Source organism: Oreochromis niloticus, unplaced genomic scaffold, assembly GCF_001858045.2.
Source record: "Oreochromis niloticus isolate F11D_XX unplaced genomic scaffold, O_niloticus_UMD_NMBU tig00002388_pilon, whole genome shotgun sequence".
In the NCBI taxonomy this organism is placed as follows: Eukaryota; Metazoa; Chordata; class Actinopteri; order Cichliformes; family Cichlidae; genus Oreochromis; species Oreochromis niloticus.
In genome coordinates this window covers 438,155-456,973 of record NW_020327634.1, presented here as the reverse complement: position 1 = coordinate 456,973, position 18,819 = coordinate 438,155, and the positions used below count along the sequence as shown (strand labels likewise).

The 18,819-nt window shown below is 39.4% G+C and overlaps 1 protein-coding gene across 1 annotated transcript; it reads left to right on the top strand.

The window, feature by feature from the left end:
* Positions 1 to 274: 274 nt before the first annotated feature.
* LOC112845011 (uncharacterized) lies at positions 275 to 6,503 on the top strand. The gene is made up of 3 exons (XM_025904530.1): positions 275 to 389; positions 1,190 to 3,406; positions 3,833 to 6,503. The coding sequence occupies exons 1-2, from the start codon at positions 275 to 277 to the stop codon at positions 2,242 to 2,244; spliced, it is 1,170 nt and encodes a 389-aa protein (XP_025760315.1). The 3' UTR covers positions 2,245 to 3,406; positions 3,833 to 6,503.
* The last annotated feature ends 12,316 nt before the right edge of the window (positions 6,504 to 18,819 follow it).

Here is an 18,819-nt window from a genome sequence, read left to right as displayed (position 1 = left end):
GACAGCAAAGAAACACTGACTAAAAGTTTCATCTTCATCTGAATCATCATGAAGCTTCAGTCTGATGAAAGCTGACAGTGTGACGTCACACACTGACTCAGGGAGGCACAAACTCCTCAGTAAATTAATGGAAATGGAGTCAACAAAAACACTTTAAACCATTTATTGTATCATTATCTCGTCTAACAAACCAACAGAAGCTGATTTTTTACAAACAGTCTTTCACAGGTGAAAAAGTTGTTGGGGGGGGGCAGCTTCACCCATTCATCCTCTGATGCATCCATCAGGCAAAGGCAGCAGGCTGTGTGGACTCCCAGATAGTAACAGACTCCGGGGTGGATCCATCCTCAGTCAGCAGATCCACGGAGTCCCTGATTTCACAGGATCAGGTCTCCTTCAGATGCATCAGACTCACTGCAGACCCACAGAGGATCCACTCATTTTATTTCTGACCACGATCAGACTTTACAGAAGCTCTGTGGACTCAAACATCATGAGTTATTTAGAAATGTGAGACCAGTTAGCTTAAAGCACATTAGCTAACAGCACATTTGCTAACAGCACATTAGCTAACAGCATATTGGCTAACAGCATATTAGCTTACAGCATATTAGCTTACAGAACATTTGCTAACAGCATATTACCTAACAGCACATTAGCTTACAGCACACTACATTAGCTAACAGCATATTAGCTAATAGCACATTTGCTAACAGCACATTAGCTAACACCATTTTAGGCTACAACACATTAGCTAACAGCATATTAGCTAACAGCACATTTGCTAACAGCATATTAGCTAACAGCATATTAGCTTACAACACACTAGCTAACAGCATATTAGGTAACAGCACGTTAGCTAACAGTACATTTGCTAACAGCACATTACCTAACAGCACATTAGCTAACAGCATATTAGCTTACAGAACATTTGCTGACAGCATATTAGCTTACAGTACATTAGCTAACAGCATTTTAGCTAATAACATATTAGCTTACAGAACATTTGCTAACAGCATATTAGCTAACAGCACATTTGCTAACAGCACATTAGCTAACACCATTTTAGCCTACAACATATTAGCTAACAGCATTTTAGCTTACAGCACATCAGCTAACAGCATATTTGCTAACAGCATATTAGCTTACAGCACATCAGCTAACAGCATATTTGCTAACAGCATATTAGCTTACAACACATTAGCTAACAGCATTTTAGCTTACAGCACATCAGCTAACAGCATATTAGCTAACAGCATATTTGCTAACAGAACATTAGCTAACAGCATATTAGCGTACAACACATTAGCTAACAGCATTTTAGCTTACAACACATTAGCTAACAGCATATTGGCTAACAGCATATTAGCTTACAGCACATTAGCTAACAGCATATTAGCTTACAGAACATTTTCTAACAGCATATTAGCTAACAGCATATTAGCTTACAGCACATTAGCTAACAGCATATTAGCTTACAACACATTAGCTAACAGCATTTTAGCTAAAACTACATTTGCTAACAGCATATTAGCTTACAGAACATTTGCTAACAGCATATTAGCTAACAGCATATTAGCTTACAACACATTAGCTAACAGCATTTTAGCTAACACTACATTTGCTAACAGCATATTAGCTAACAACATATTAGCTAACAGCACATTTGCTAACAGCATATTAGCTTACAGCATATTAGCTAACAGCATATTAGCTTACAGAACATTTTCTAACAGCATATTAGCTAACAGCACATTTGCTAACAGCACATTAGCTAACACCATTTTAGCTTACAACATATTAGCTAACAGCATATTAGCCTACAGCACATTAGCTAACAGCATTTTAGCTAACACTACATTTGCTAACAGCATATTAGCTAACAGCACATTAGCTAACACCATTTTAGCCTACAACACATTAGCTAACAGCATATTAGCTAACACTACATTTGCTAACAGCATATTAGCTAACAGCATATTTGCTAACACTACATTAGCTAACAGCATATTGGCTAACAGCATATTAGCTTACAGCATATTAGCTTACAGAACATTTGCTAACAGCATATTACCTAACAGCATATTAGCTTATAACATATTAGCTAACAGCACATTAGCTAACAGCACATTTGCTAACAGCATATTGGCTAACAGCATATTAGCTTACAGCATATTAGCTTACAGCACATTAGCTAACAGCATATTACCTAACAGCACATTAGCTTACAGCACACTACATTAGCTAACAGCATATTAGCTAATAGCACATTTGCTAACAGCACATTAGCTAACACCATTTTAGGCTACAACACATTAGCTAACAGCATATTAGCTAACAGCACATTTGCTAACAGCATATTAGCTAACAGCATATTAGCTTACAACACACTAGCTAACAGCACGTTAGCTAACAGTACATTTGCTGACAGCATATTAGCTTACAGTACATTAGCTAACAGCATTTTAGCTAACAACATATTAGCTTACAGCATTTTAGCTTACAGCACATCAGCTAACAGCATATTTGCTAACAGCATATTAGCTTACAGCACATCAGCTAACAGCATATTTGCTAACAGCATATTAGCTTACAGCACATTAGCTAACAGCATATTAGCTTACAACATATTAGCTAACAGCATATTAGCTAACACTACATTTGCTAACAGCATATTAGCTAACAGCACATTTGCTAACAGCATATTAACTAACAGCATATTAGCTTACAGCATTTTAGCTTACAACACATTAGCTTACAACATATTAGCTAACAGCATTTTAGCTTACAACACATTAGCTAACAGCATATTAGCTAACAGCATATTAGCTAATAGCATATTAGCTTACAGTACATTAGCTAACAGCATATTAGCTAACAGCACATTAGCTAACAGCATATTAGCTAACAGCATATTATCTTACAGCACATTAGCTAACAGCATTTTAGCTTGATGTTGCACGCAGGTTTATCTTCAGTATGTTTCACCTGAGCTCATATTTGAGCTGCTGTGTGTGAATGAATCACTCTGCTGCTCAGACGTCTGTTTATTCTGAGATTCCTACGACACGTTGCTCCTGGTGAGGTCTGGTTTTTGATGCTCGTCCTTTCTTGTGCTGCTGGAGGAAGAACTTGAGATCAGTGAAATCTCTGTGCTGCTGTGTCCAGACCACATAGCCAGTGTTTCTGTCACTGGGCCTTTTCACAGTCCCAGTGAAAGAACTGGTTCCATCGAAGTGCAGCCCAGAGGAGCAGTTAAGATGCTCCTCCTCTTTCACTTTCTGAGCTCCTTTCTTTTTCTGTCTGAAAACATGTTTGCATCAAACGTGTCACAGCGGCACAAACACTGCTGCTGACAGGAGGCCTGCTGTGACTCTGCTGTGTCAGACTGAGGGTCCACACTCTGGTGGGTTTCACACACATCTCCCTGGAAGCTTCACACAGTCTCAGCTGACACACGCAGATGAAGCTGATTAGCATCTTTGTGCTGCAGATTGAAGGTGATCCTTCTATAATAACTCGTTTGCAGCGATGCTGAAAATGGGAGCTTCAGCATTAGCAGCAGCTCGCTCTCTGACCTTTCACCTCTAAGCCTCTAAACAGAAACTGTGGTAGCACAGCTCCAGAAACACGAGGCAGAGGGTGGCTGTGAGACTGTAGCTGGATCGTGTTACACTTTATGGTGTTTATCGCATATTTGAACATCTCACACTGTGAACCTTCAGCTGATAGCACAGTTTGTGTGACGGTCACGGCTCCTTGCTGTCAAACACACTGCTGCACAAACACGTCGTCAGTGCTAATCACTGTTTTCTGTTGCTTTGTTTTTCAGGCTGTCGCCTTACTAAAGAAGATGTCCTGATCACTGGTGGTCAGTCTGATAACTTTCATGGCTGACTGAGAGACACGGCTCCCATCACTCCTCTGTCTGCTGTCTGTCTCAGCAGAAACACCATTTAACCCCAAACCATGGATTTAATCAGCGCTCAAGTTGCTGTTTGTCAGAATTCTTTTACATTTTTGGAGATTTTTTTAACCTCCACCTTCCTGTATCACTGGATATTTAGGGTTAAAATAATGCCTGAAAAAATGTTCTGGTTTGTTTTATCTGTCGGTTTGTGCCAGGTGGGTGGAGCCTGTGTGATGGGGGACGTTTCAGATGCAGCAGAGCATTTTAAAGTGAAGGTTTAGAGGTTTCTCTGGAAGCTTCATGGGAGCCCAAATACCTCAGTTTATCCTGGCAGTGGTTTTTTTGTTTTGTTTATTTATTAGCATTTATAACGTTCCTGTTTCCGATTTCCTGACGTCCAGCACAGCCAACATCAACAGAATGTGGTTCATTCATGGAATGATGCTGACGCTGCACAACAGGCTGCTCAGTTTTTCCCATCAAAGGTGATCACATGATCGAGTTAGTTTATATGTCCAAGTGCAAAAACCTCTGCAGATGTATGAAACAGTCCTGCAGTAAATCCTGCACCATGCAGGCTGTGATCAGTGCTTCTCCTGATAAACAGCATCACACAGCCTGGTGTTTCTATTATTTTGTCCTTTCACGCCACAGTAGAAAAACAGCAGCTGGTTGTCAGGGGTTGTGTGTGGAGGCGTGGAAGAGATGACCCAAACGCAGGACTCACGGTGCAGAAATGATGAGGGTTTATTGGAGCGGCTGAATGAACAAAGCAGGAACGGTAGGACTGACTAGCTGACTGAAAGACTGAGTGGCTGAATAACTGAGCACTAACGGGAACGACAACATAACATCAACGACACGACAAAGACCAGGAGAGAGCTGAGGACTTAAGTATACTGGCTGAATAATGACTGATAGGTGAGTGAACAGCTGAACATAATGAACTCATGATAAATGGGAAGAGGACTGAACATAATGCACACAGACCAAGGTTAACACAATAAAACAGGAAGTGGAACAGGCAGTAGATAAAGAGTGAACGTGAACTGAAAATAACCCTGATACTGGTGTGATGCAGGAACTCAGCCAGATGAGGATCCATCAGAGTTGAACACAGACAGCATCATTAACAGCACAAGTGTTACACTAAATCACATCGATCTTGCCCAAACTGTGCAAATTCACTTTTATTCTGATTACCTCCAGTTACACGAAGCTCCAACAGCTCAGTCTGTACTTACACTAATGAGGGGCCCCACAAAAAACTCTGAGGCAACGACTGATAACACGCTGTCAGCCCACCAATCAGAGAGCAGCAGAAAGCAGGTCTCAAACTCAAACTAACACCTTAATAACTACACACACAGACACAGACAGTGTGTCCTTCCATAACCCCGGCTGGCCTTTTTACTGGCAGATTTCTTTATTCTATGTATTGATCACATTTTTTAACCATATCAATTTAATAATAGTAATATCACTTTGTCACTTATGTTAGCTTCACAAATGGGCCTCATGCTCTATCACACACAAACACACACACACACACACACACACACACACACACACACAGTGGGGCCATTGTAGTAAGTGGGAGACATGCATGTGAAGGACCATAATCTTGCTTATCTTGGGAAGCAGATGTGGGATGTAAATCTCCAGGATGAGCTGAGCTCCGGGTGACTTTGTGACACAGCCTGGTCTTCATGTGTGTGTGTGCACGGTCTGAGGAGCTCTCAAGCTTTTCATAGAGGACACACACACTGATGCAGGAACAGATGGATGCACATGAAAGCTTCACACACTCCTGATGAGTGAGGACACACACACTCACAACATGAGCAGCGAGCAGGCTTTAAATGCTCAGTGTGAAGAAGTTTCCACACTTACCTTAATATCATCAAGCAGCCTTCTTCTTCTACTGGTTCCCACAGTTCCCAGTGTTAATAAATGCACAGCCACATGTGCTCTCTGTCATCACCTACAGATCTGAGATCAGTAGCTTGTCCACTGTAGGCTTTATCTTTTCCATGTAACTGTGCTGCTTCACAGAGAGGGAGAACTGCAGCGCTTTGTTTGCTTGTGAACAATATGTGCATGTTAAATATGAACAGCTGCTCCAGCATGTGTTAGTGTGACAGACTGAAATGTTGCTCCTTTTAAAGCTTCTGCAGGAACTTCATTTGAACAGGCAGGAATTAGTTGTTCAATAAAGGCATGAATTGGACCTTAAAGGTGGCCAATCGATACCAACGCTGGTATTGGTGTCGGATCAATACTAGTGTGATGGGACTGAGACTTTGTTTCTATGCTCTAAGTTCATTATACAGACACTGGACTGTGTTACATCAATATTTTGGGGGAAAACAAAGTAGGTCAAACATGCACAATGAAAACTGTCTGAAGCTTTTGGTGTGACTATCACACCTATTTTATTTGTAGCCTGCAGCACATTGTGTTTTACTGAGACGCACATTTATATTCAAGGTGTCCAAAAAAGCTCAAAGCTGTGTTTTTATTGTGTTAACTAATTATTGCAGAATGTGAACATCACAGTGATTTAGTGTCATTAAAATGTGTTCAGAACATTGATGATGGTTCATCTCATAAATGCTGACACACTGCTCTCCCCTACATATACATACATATACTGCCATTAGAAGTGACACAGAGCAGTGTTAGTATTGATATGAGCAACACTGCTCATGGATTTACTTGGTAGTGCACAGCACTGCTGGCCTTTCATCACAACTTGGTCCTTTGATACAGCGAAACTTACAAACTCATTGTCTGAAAAACCAACGGCTGTTTTTATCAAATTATATTTCAAATGTTTGTGTGAAGAGTGAAAAAAGGGGGAACTTTTCTAATGTGTTGTAAAGAGCAGCATAACTGGAAGTTGAACTGCTCAGTCAAAGCCTTTTTTCCCTTTGAGCTTCATTTCAGGTGGAGTCATTCTGGATTCTGAGTGTGTCCCAAAGGCCACAAGGATCCTCCAGGATAGAGGTACAGACTGCACTCCGGGACAGAGGAGCAAGGAAACATGTTGCTCTTCATAACTTGATGTCAGAGCTTTGAACTAGTTTGGGATTCAGCTCCATCCTGTATCTCTGTGAAACCTGACCTGTGTGGCTTTTGTCCCCTCTGTGAGAAACATGCACATTATAAAGCCGACACATTCATTCAGTTTACTCTTTCATTCTAAAGTGAAAGTGACTGTGTGAGCTTTCTATACAAAGATGTGTAGTTGTGTTTACTTCAGTTTCAGTCAGAATTAAAGAGACTAATTGTGTTTAAGAGAGGAGGCAGAGACACCATTGATGTCACAGTTCCAACTACTCACACCAATCGCATTCAGTCCAGTTCATGTGGACAATAATTAGATGTTGTAAAAGCAGAATGGGAGTCTGCATTTAAATCAATAATGAGTTCAGAGTTATTTTTCAGGCCGACCACAGTTATTCTATAACATGCTGGTAAAAAGGAGCCTGTATATTTGATGGATCTGCTTGAATGCAGAAGTTTGTGAAAGAAGTTCCTCCAGTGATTCTCTGCAGTTACCTTGAGTGGGTCAAGTCCAGCTCCAGTTCCATCATGACCATTGTACAACATCTGTTGCAGCTGCATGCATGAACCAATAACAGCTAATACATTGTTGAAAACGTGTCTCTGTCCTTGGAGCAGATGTCTGTTCATGCAGGGTTTTACTGCTGGTTTCTTATTCCACCTTATTACCCACTCTGATACATGACTGAGTGCCCATGTGCATCAGTGGGTCTGGGCTGCTTCTCACAACAAGAGATTTAAGAAGAGTCTTCCTTTAACTAGGAAGTGATCCACAGGTGGCCTAACACATGGAGACAGACGAGCATTGGCACATTTAGACTCAGCAAATAATCCGAGCAGACGTGGGGAGAACATGCAGACTTCTCACAGAAAGGCCCGACGGTGGGTTCAAACCCGTCGGCTCACACGGAGAAAATCTTCCCTTATTACCCGCCGACTCAGCAGATTTGTGTCTCTACAGCTTTGTGTTCTTCTTCAAAATGAAATTCAAATGGAGGGTTTTGTTTGACACTAGAGATCAGAGATGCCCCACAGACCAACACATGAAGTACTTTCTATTTGTGGATTAGAAGGAGAAATATATCTGTGTTATCAGTTTATTATAATCTACCTGAATCAGTGTTTGGGATCAGATTTCTGTGTGGCCTGGTTCACTCACTTCATCATCATTTTAACATCATTTTCTATTGACTTTGACTGTATAGAAATGATGCACACTTAACCTCCGTCTGTAGATTTCTTTGGTTAGTAGACACCTGCCTTTGTTCGCTCTAGAGTGGATATTATAACATGATTCCTGACTGGTCTCTACTCTGTGTGGGTCATGTCTAAACCCTGGGCTTCAGACTTCGGGCAGAGCTCCCTACAGCCATGTTAAAGAGCTGGAAAAGCTTCAACGTTGTGAATTGACTGGCAGAGCTTACAGGCTCATAAAGATTCAGCTGTGATTTACAGGAAGCTCTTCTTTGATCTTTTTAAGTCTTTAAATCAAAATCATGGAAACTTCCTCCTCCAGTGACAAACATCAAAGTTTCATGTCTGACCGCTCACAGCACTTTTACACTTTTGTAGCCTTTTAGGAACGACTGCAAACTTTGGACATTTCCATAAATGTGAGAAGACATTAAAGACCTCGGGGAGTGATGCTCCCTTTATTGGATTTTGGCTCATGTCCTTGCAGTTTCTCACATTACAAATATCTTTGTTGTCTTCTGTGTTTCACTTCAATGATGTTCTCTCAAGGGCAGCAACATGTCTGCCATGTTTCTGCAAACAGACCAAAAGAACAGTAATAATTAGGATTATTAGCCAATCGGTGCCTCTTCCTGTTTATCACAATGTTACCGTTATTTAGAAAATAGCTGTTGGTGAACAGACGAGATCAAACTTTCCTCTAATCAGCAATGTTTGATAGTGCTCTATGTTGAGGCTCATAATGACACTGGCACAGTGACTCGTACTGTTTAATAAGCTGTCAACAAACTAAAGTGTGCAAGTGAAACATGTCTTATCTTTGTATGTGGCACACCAAGGGCTTTATTTACATATCCGGCTTCTTGACTAAACTGAGAGCATCATGTTTCCCATTTCTGTGGTATTTTAACGTTTCAAACACCAAACAGGCTCAGAGGACAACAAATCACATCTGATCCCTTTGAAATGTCCTCAAATGTCACAGGATGCCATTAAAAGAGCTATAAAAGGACTAAATGAGATAAAATATAAAATAAAGTCGCAATAAAAACTGACTTTTCACATCTAATCTCCTAAAAAGAGCAACAACAAGAGGAACACATCTAAAAGTCTCCTTAGCCTGAACTTGTCACCTAATGGCATTTGGTTTCCTTGTTTCCTTTCCTTTGTTTCCTTCCTTATTGAAACTTTGTCTTGAAATGTTGTTTGCATTTTTGAATAGTCATGAAATTATACATTATTTTAGTGTTTTTTAGTCTCCATGCAAGCTACAGCCAATCAGGACAACCTTCAGTCCATCAAAGCAGTCACATGGAGGTTTTTGGTGGACGACCCTCTTTGTGACTAACTTCACCAACCAGCTGTCAGGTTGGAAAATGCACATTTTTCACCAGCAACCAGACATGCCAGGAGGTCTGAAGCAGGGTTTTAATAGTTTTGCAATTTTCATTAGTTTTTATTTTTATTTCGTTTTGACTTCAGATTTTCAATTTTATATTAGTTTTAATTAGTTTTTACCAATTGTTTGCTAGTTTAGTTTAGTTTTTATTTTTTTTTAAATCCTTAGTTTCAGTTTAGTTTTGATTAGTTTCAGTTATAGTTTTAGTTGTGTTTGCAATAAAGTGTAACAAAATCCCAGTTTCATCATATCAGTCATTCTCTTCTGCTTATCCTTGGGTATGTTGCTATTCCAGCTATCATACCCTGCACCCTGGACAGGTCACCTGTCTGTCGCAGGGCTAACACGGAGAGACAGACAACTCACATTCCCACCTATGGGTTCTTTAAATAAATAAATAAATTAGGGCAGATGAACAACCATTAGTACCAGGCAACTATAAGATGTATATCTTGGCCCCAATGAGACTATTAACTCTTGCAGCACCGGGTGTAAAGGCAATTGACTCACACAGTTATGTAGATATCCCAGTCCTGTTGTCTCGGGATGCATCACGCTGCCTTGCCTGGGGTTAGCTTCTGTTTCTGGGGATGAGGGTTGAGTGTGCTCCTGTTACGGGTTCGAAATTGAGGATGAGAGTAAAACAATGATGGTCCAGAAAAGGCCGTTCAAACAATTGATTTTAATGAATACACGCAGCGTGGAGAGGTGCAAACTGCAGAACAGTTGTACATCTCTACCCAAAATACACTCTAGATTGCTTTTATAACATCAGGGTATTGTAACGCCCCTTCTTGCGTTTACAAGCACATAATTTGCATGTACAGAACATTCATGTATTTTAAGAATTAACTGCAACATAGAGGTTCCTCCTTGTGGCATACTCTTAAGAATATGGTGATGATCTAAGGCCTTTGAGGTCACCATGGACTGGACATCCTTCCGTCACCTGTAACTAAGCAAACTCAAATGCAACAAGAAGCTGAATACATTCAGGCCTTTGCTCAGCTACTTTTTTACTGTAACAATATACTCAGCATATGAGTTATGATATATATATATTTAACTCAATCATTTTAAAGTAGTTATACTGCACCTGTAATAAACATGTTAATATTTGATTATGATAACCCCTATAATATAAATTATAACATAACGCCAGCAACTTCAATAAATGCTTGGATGAAATGATAATTAATGCAATGACAAAGATGATGGTTATATAAAATAATCCCTGTAATTCCACAATTCCCCCTTTTGACGTCTTCCAAAGACGTCACTACACCATTCCCAGGTCCACTACCTTCGCTCTGACCCTCTCTAGCCGCCCCCTGACTCAGCAAATCCGACAACAACCTCATGTCCTCTAGGTGGTCCAGCAATAAAACACCAGCTCCCACTTGAAAACACTTCATGCTTAGGTAATCTCCGCTCCTTTTCTGGGTCCCTCTCTAGTGGAAATCTTCTCCTGTAAGGGATAGAAAACAAACAGCCTCTCTCTGCTACACCTTACTAACTTACTGTGTTCATCTCAGGTTCCTGTCATTATTCAAAGTTGGTTCACAATATCATATCAGGCCAAATCACAAACCCTACTGCCACGTCTACTTTGTTAAGCTCTTCAGCTAGACTCTGTACCGGTTTGCCAATCTGTGTGTACATGTCTCTACACTTTTAATGTCTAAATGCACATCTGGATGTATGTGCACTTGTATGTCTATCTGCATCTATGAGTCAATGATTTGTCAGATATAAGGCGTTAATGTGAAAAATGTTTCCTGACTATTAACTCCTGATACTCAAGGAACTTTCCTATTTGCCCAACCTCCTAGGTTTGGCCTTTTACACTTTTACTAAAGAAATTTTAACAGAGCCCAAAAAGATTTTTTATTTTGCTCCTGTGCTTGACAGGTTAAGCGAAGTTGTTTTTTGTTTTGTTTTGAAATTTTCCCTTCTGTGTGTGTGTGTGTACATAAGTAAGAATATAATAATCAACCTAAGAGCCCTGGTTTGCAAATGATTTTCTGCCCCCGCTGCAGGGCAACATCATGTGGTGGTGAGTCTATGTTGGCTAGTTTAATGCAAATATGTAACAGTTGCTTCATTACATTGCCCACTCAGAGTTGCGCAGTTTCAAAGTATGTGGAGAGTTCAATACACATTTCTTGGCTAATTATTTTCCCAATAAAAGTGAAATCACACATTGCATTTGATTTCACTTATATATTATCCTGTTCTGGGCTCTATCCATTATATTAACTTTATTCAATCTCAATACTCTTTATGTGTGTGAGCAACGCTTTTAGTTTTATTAAACACCACCCCAGTAAAATACACACCATCCCCATGTCAGCCTGACCCTCCGCTAAAAAGCACACTTCAAAATTTTCTATCTGGATTTACGCCTCTTTTGGCCTCAGCATATACATAACATGCAAAGGTTACTGTTAATGCCCGTTAGACAAGTTTCCATTATCTACAACATTTTGTTTCACCCGGCTCACCCTTACACATTTCCTGTTCACTTATTGCATATTTATCTTTAACACCTTTTACCTCAGTAGTTGCTAAGCAGAAACAAAGCAACCTGTGGTCCACCTTTACCCTGTAAAATAAACTCATATCATGTTTGTGTCCGTAAGCATGTTTTGCATTCATTCATTACACTCCACGCCATTCCTGCAAGTTAGGAGCTGTAAAGTTGAAAGCTGCATCAAGTCCAGGCCTTTGGCCTGGCCTATATTTAAATCATGTGTGTTTGTAAGCGTGCATGCAATTCACCTGCTATGTTCTCATCATCCCTCAACATGTATCACCTGGACACTCTCACCAGTGAAGCTTAAAACCCTTTTGGACGGAACATCAACTCTAAACAAGCACAGTTATGCATTGTGTATAAAATGAACTCAACCTGTAAATAGAGACATCACTGTTATGACAAACCTAAAATAATACTGTACAAGACGTTATTAATGCAGTCATCCTAAGGCAGATTATATGATAGCAATAAAAAATCTCTAAATCCCCAATCCCAACAGGTCCTGCTTTTAAATCTTTCCTGACTTTCGCTTCAAGTTCTGCTGTCTTAATACAATAATTAGGTCCTCCTCATCCCATTAAATCTGCCATATTGATTCCTTCATGTGTAAATGTCAGGTTTCGAGCATCTAAAACTTTACTCAGTCTCTGTTGTGCTAATGATGTCATAGTGAACGCCTGCAAGTTCACATAAGCCACCACACTATGTTAGTTAGAACTTTTAGTGAGTGTCCTCTCCCTACATGTGCTGTTTCCTATATTATTTTGGCAGCCCCTACTGCATGCTGTGCGCATTTAGGGTGCCTTGCTTCTGTTGGACTCAACCTTATGCTAACCTACGTAAGTACCTGTCTTAAGAGAGACCTCTGCACAGCTCAGACGCCAGTTGCAAGAGCTCTCTAACATTAGAATCATCAGCTGTGTCTTATATAGTGTTATTTCGGTACTTTATACTTCACACATTTTTTGAACGTTGTTTATATGGGGAGTTCCTCTTTTTGTGTCTATATTTATTAATATGCCTTGTGCACTAAAGCTTCCTGTTTTTCAGTCTGGCTGAGCACTCGTTTGTGAGTATAAACTGGCCTCTACAAGCCTTCATTAGCAGATACACATTACAAATACTTCATATATACAGAGAAAAACCCAATAATCCACATTTCACTATTTTGTTCTTTGGTTCAGATTTGGATTCTGTATTGTTCTTCATTTGTTATTCTTTATATTTACATTGTTTTTTGCTAGTCTTGGTTTATTATTGTCTGTTTGGGAGCTGACATAGTCTCTATAAATAAACTTCTTTTGGTGGAGTAGCATCAGGAGAGAAGCTCCAGAGAGGCATCTTCCATGTTAAACACTAAAATATAACATAAGAGATCTTCTCAACGTGTTGTATATTTTAATATTTCCTTATTATTTTGTCATAAAATAAATCAACCAAATAACTTAAGCTGTGTGACAGCACCTTGCGTTTACGCCAGGCTGTGAACTGCCCTAAATCTACTTGCTACACCCCCTTTTCACCTAGTTTAATTTTTTCAATCCTAATTTAAACTATTCCTGACTTCCCTCAATGCACACTGTAAAGTGTAAAAGATACAATTAGCTTTCTCCTGGTAAAAGGTCCTACATTATTTTCTCTACCTTTGGAAACATCCTCTATCGAGTTAACCCATTTCATTTTTCAAACTTAGGCCTGATTTCTTCGCCCCCTTTAACGGGTAGCGCATATCCGGTCTGAACACTGTGTTTGGGCAATTTACGAATTGTTGCAGGATTTCTATGTTATGTAAAGTTCCTCTCATCCCTTTTATGCTTCCATTATAACCTATGTCTAACAAGCTTTTGATCTTCTTTGTAATATAAACAACTCGGTGTATTTGTGCTCTGTTCTTCTCCTTTCTCTCGTCTGATCATCTCAAGCACGTCCTGTACCAAATTTGCTTCCTCTTTTCAAGCCCCACATTTAATTACAAGCTCAAACATATTTGCCCTATATTGCTGTCTCAACGTGTTTCCTGTCAACTTAACAGAGTTATTCTCAGAACTCAGAAAGGTCACGTAGACATTTGCTTAGTAACCCTAAAAGAACACATTTCATGTAGCTAATCGCATATATTAACACCCCCCTTTTTGTGACACATCTCATGTGTTACAAACTCAAAATCCTTCACTCAAGCTTAGGAAATTAAAAGAAAAGTTTAGTCCTATCATATTATGTATAAATGCTCCGGCCCTTCAAACCTGTATTTAAGGAATGAAATCAAATTAATCATCATGTCAAATCTTTTCTTGGCTCCATCCACAGCCTGCATCCTTGAAACGTCTTAGAAACAAAAACCTGTGTGTTAACCAGAACATCACCTTTTATACTCAGTTTCTCCACTTCATCCAACCTGTAATATAAAAAAGTTAAAACAGAACAATTATCAGTCATGTGTCCAACCTTAGTCCAGTCTTTTGTCAGTGTCCAGTCGGTCCAACCTATGGTCTGCCTCGTCCGTCCATTCACCTGTCCATTCCCACACATTCACTCACACGCATTACCATCAGGTATTGCTGACAGTGGAGACTATCTCGCAAATATTCAGTCTTCACTCTCAGCAACATCAACTCATTTATTTGTTTTACTTTGTTTTTAAGAAAATAGTTCTTTCTGCTTTTAGACAGGATTGGCTCGCGGCAATCCTTTTACTTTGTCAGCGCTGTTATCCACTCTTTTGCAGGCCTGCTTACAACAAAAATGAGAAAAAAGAGAGCTGAGTATTAGCTCATCAAAGTACAAAACAAAATCACCTGACAGGTTTTTCTTTATAAGTGCACTGTTATAAAAACTATGGGCCCTTTTAGACATGTCCATGTTTATCAAAACTCCCTCTATTAAAAATAAAACAACAACCTCAAAAATCTTCCACAATCTTAAATTTCACCCATAGAACACACCCAAAACGTAAAAAAGCTACACCGTTTTGTACACGAGATCCCCCTTTAAGCACTTTACCAAACTCACATTCAACCTTAACATATAAGCACGTTCTCACAATATGTCAACACTAATTTATACACCTCCTAATCAAATTTGCACCTCTGAACAATCTACCCCTCCTTTAAGGCCTCAATCACACACACACAGCAAGCTCCTCTGTCCACATTCACACAAGCTCTCAAACTTTTTCCATACTCAGCCATATCTCAACAATTTAACTTGGCAAAATAAATACATGTTTAACTTTATCACATTATTCGATTATTTTCATTTTCTTTCTATACTAATCACTTACTCTGATCAATCAGTGCAAGAGCACTCCTGAGTCACTCTTATAAACACTTTAATCACTTTATTAAACATTCACACCATTCTATCACTCATACAAGTAGCAAGCCGATCTTCATTGCGTATGTTTGTGTGTGCTATTTTGCATATATGGCTTCACAGTCTCACAGACACTTTCCCATTCTCCAGTTAAAGAGTCAGTTTTCTCCGTCCCCGAATTACTAACCCAAACTTTAATTTCCCACCTTAAATCACAGCCCTGCTGGTCTTCCACCACCAGTTAGGGCTTGCTGTCAGGTTCCTGGACACTGTAAACAATTCAACCAGAAACTTGCCTTAACATATCCATTCATGTTAACCTGTAATTTCTTCAGACTCCTGCATCTGGAGAATTGGCCTGGGTCTGCTTTACTCCTGAAAATAACAAACTAAGACATTTTCATTATTATCACGGACGCCTAAACGACCCATTTCTCTTTCTCTAGTCAGAAATACCAATTATGTCATGTATGTAAGCGTGTTCTTCCTTGCGTTATGTGGTCATGTAAATGCAGTGTAAGCTGTTTTCTTCATTGCATCCTTATGTATTCATTGCATTTTCATGTATTCATAGTTAATTTATGCATCTTTTCACTGAGCTCTAGATTCAAACTATCTCACTTCTGATTCATTTCAAAAATAATCTCACATGTAACAATTTGTATGTGTGTTTTCTATTCATTAAGGTAATAACAATTATTTCTTTCATTATTCTTACCTTTTCTAATGTTTACCTCTTTGTTATGCTGTAGTGGACATCCCTAAACAATTCATGAGTTCAGGCTTCAATTTTCAATCCAATTATATCCTATATTCTCGCAGTCAAACTCGTCCAGCTTCATCTCTCACCGGTCTCTTTTTCATTCACAGTGTCCTGTTCGTGCTTCAAAGCTCCAGCAAACACAGTCTCAACTCAGCTGTTGTCTTCTTCTCTGTTTCTTTACAGTCTTTCTTTCAGATTAAGTCCCAGCATGGCAAAATATCACTCAATGTCCAGTGCTCTTCCACAATTCTTTATCCCACTGTTCAACTGCCCAGCCTGTATTTTCACAGTACATCTTGCATTACTCTTACATGCTGCTGCTGGTCGTCAGTCGTCATCAGTGTTACTGGATCAGTGGCACTGCCGTTTGCCTGCTGTATTCAAGTCCACGATGTTCTATCGGTCTTCATCAGGCGATTGACTATCCTTTGAACTTCTTCTCCGCTTCAGGGACAAAGTGAGAGATCCAGCCGCACAATTTCGAGCCAAAGACTGGCTTATTTTCCCAATTCTTTTAATCTACTTTTCTGCTGCTGAACTCAAGGTTGCAAAGTTGAAAGACGCCCACCTGTATTGACACACTAAACCATATAATTAGTATTATATTCATTTTTATCTTAACACCTCGATTTGCTTCATCTTCTTAGAATTTAACTCTATCTATTTCTCTGGGTGCTCCCCTGACATCATCAGTCACACACACACCTTCCTCTCACACACACACAGCAGCACAGTATTTCCTGTTTCTCTTTCCTGTTTCTACAAATTAATCAAACACTTGTTTTTTGTTTTCTTGAATTAAAAACACTTTCAAACTTTAGCACATCCTACTTTTCATCACACAAGAAATATATTTCACACTCCTTTATTCCATACACACCTTTTAAATGCTCTAACCTCTTTCAGACGCCATAAATCGTCTCACACGCACTGCCTTTCTCTCTCTCAGACTTCCCCTTTTCACTTACTCAGACAAATCACCCAGTCACTCAAATCAAATACTGACAGCATTCACACAGTTAAAATCACACAAAATACGCTTTCATACGAGTATCTTGGACATGCCTTCCATGATCAGAAAGAGCAAGTCAAAAGAAAAAAGAAAAAGAAAACTGAAACCTCTCATAACATCACTGAAGGTCAAATATCTTCATAGACCCAAAAGTAAGCATATTATTTCCCTAGTCAAAAGTCAAACCGTTACTCACAGTAATTTTTAATCTCACAGCCTTTGTGTTTTGAAACTAAAAAGAGGAAGGAACAACGCCCAATTTAAACTGCGCATGTTGTCACTCAACAACACACACACAGAAAATGTAACTGTATATATTATCTCAAACTGAAACAAAACCCATCTAAAAATCCTAAAACATCTTACTTCGACACCCCAAAACACACATCGCTTACAGACATCTTTATTAATTAAATTATCTCAAATTCAATTTCAGTTCTCAGAACCCAGGTAACGGTCTTAAGTATCAACAGTTTATGTATCCTATCTCAAAACCCCTCAAAAAGTCATACAGTCATGGCAAGAAATAAAACTTTACTTACATATTGTAATAAACAAAACCAGCGTCTTAAGTACGTGCATCAGCAATGTCTAGCAGTCTCTATAAACTTCCTATCAGTCTTACACAGTTTTACCTAGTACAGACACGTGTCAAGCAAACCCCATACTCATATTCTACAGTTATCATGAAATACTTATCATAATCAACAACAGTCACACAAATATAATAAACATAAACTGCATTTCTTCCCTTAAAACACAGATTGAAGTCGTCCTTAACCCAGGCTCTGCAGTCAGTCATTAGCCACTCATTAGTAAACAGGAAATGTCACTCTAAATAAGTCGCAGGCATCTAATTTACATAAACACAGACACACTCTCAAAATAACCAGCCGGCTGCAGTGCCTGTGACAGGCAAAGCCTATACACAAACAAAGAAATTATAACATAGAGACGTCTGATAAATTAAATAGTATTTACAAGGCCTTAGATTGCACAACCTACATAATTTAGACAAAATTTGAATTAACCCTCCAAGGGACAAACTCCAAGTTTTTGATAATCAATGACCCAGTATCAGGTCCAACCTGTGTCTGGTCTAATTGCTAAAGTTCCTAAGTAAATTTAAAAGCGTCCAACGCCCAAGGTCCAACCTTTACTACCCAAAAAAGTGCAAACACCGTTCCAAACGGTAAAGTGGTCCAACCACTAGTTATTCTGGAGTGCCCCAAGCTCCACAGTGACCAACTGACTATCCCTCATAGAGGACGGAGTCTAAGCGTCCCCGACTCCGGCAAGCGTTACCTCTGAGCGATGCACTTCCTAGAACTTCCCACAGTTCCGTCCTACAGAAATTTTATCGTGTTTTAAAGACATCCTATGAAACCACAAAACCGACTGTATTGATGTCCAAGCCCAGCTTTATATTCAATTATAACTGTATGACCATATACAGATTTCAAATGACCTATATCCTAAATTCAGTAGTCCAACTACTTTAACTTCTCTTTCCTTAGCAGTCCAACTGCATTTTAAATCCTCGTAGCAGTCCAACTGCTTGTCCTTTACTCAGTACTGTCACTTAACCTTACATTATCATTACTTCAACTTCAATTCTCAT

What these genes read in the sequence shown, in the direction of transcription:
- LOC112845011 (XM_025904530.1), top strand. Translation starts at nt 275, where the DNA reads ATGCATCCATCAGGCAAAGGCAGCAGGCTGTGTGGACTCCCAGATAGT. An exon ending in CCCTGATTTCACAGGATCAG is followed by an intron (nt 390 to 1,189) that starts GTCTCCTTCAGA and finishes ACAGCATATTAG; the next exon opens with CTTACAACACATTAGCTAAC.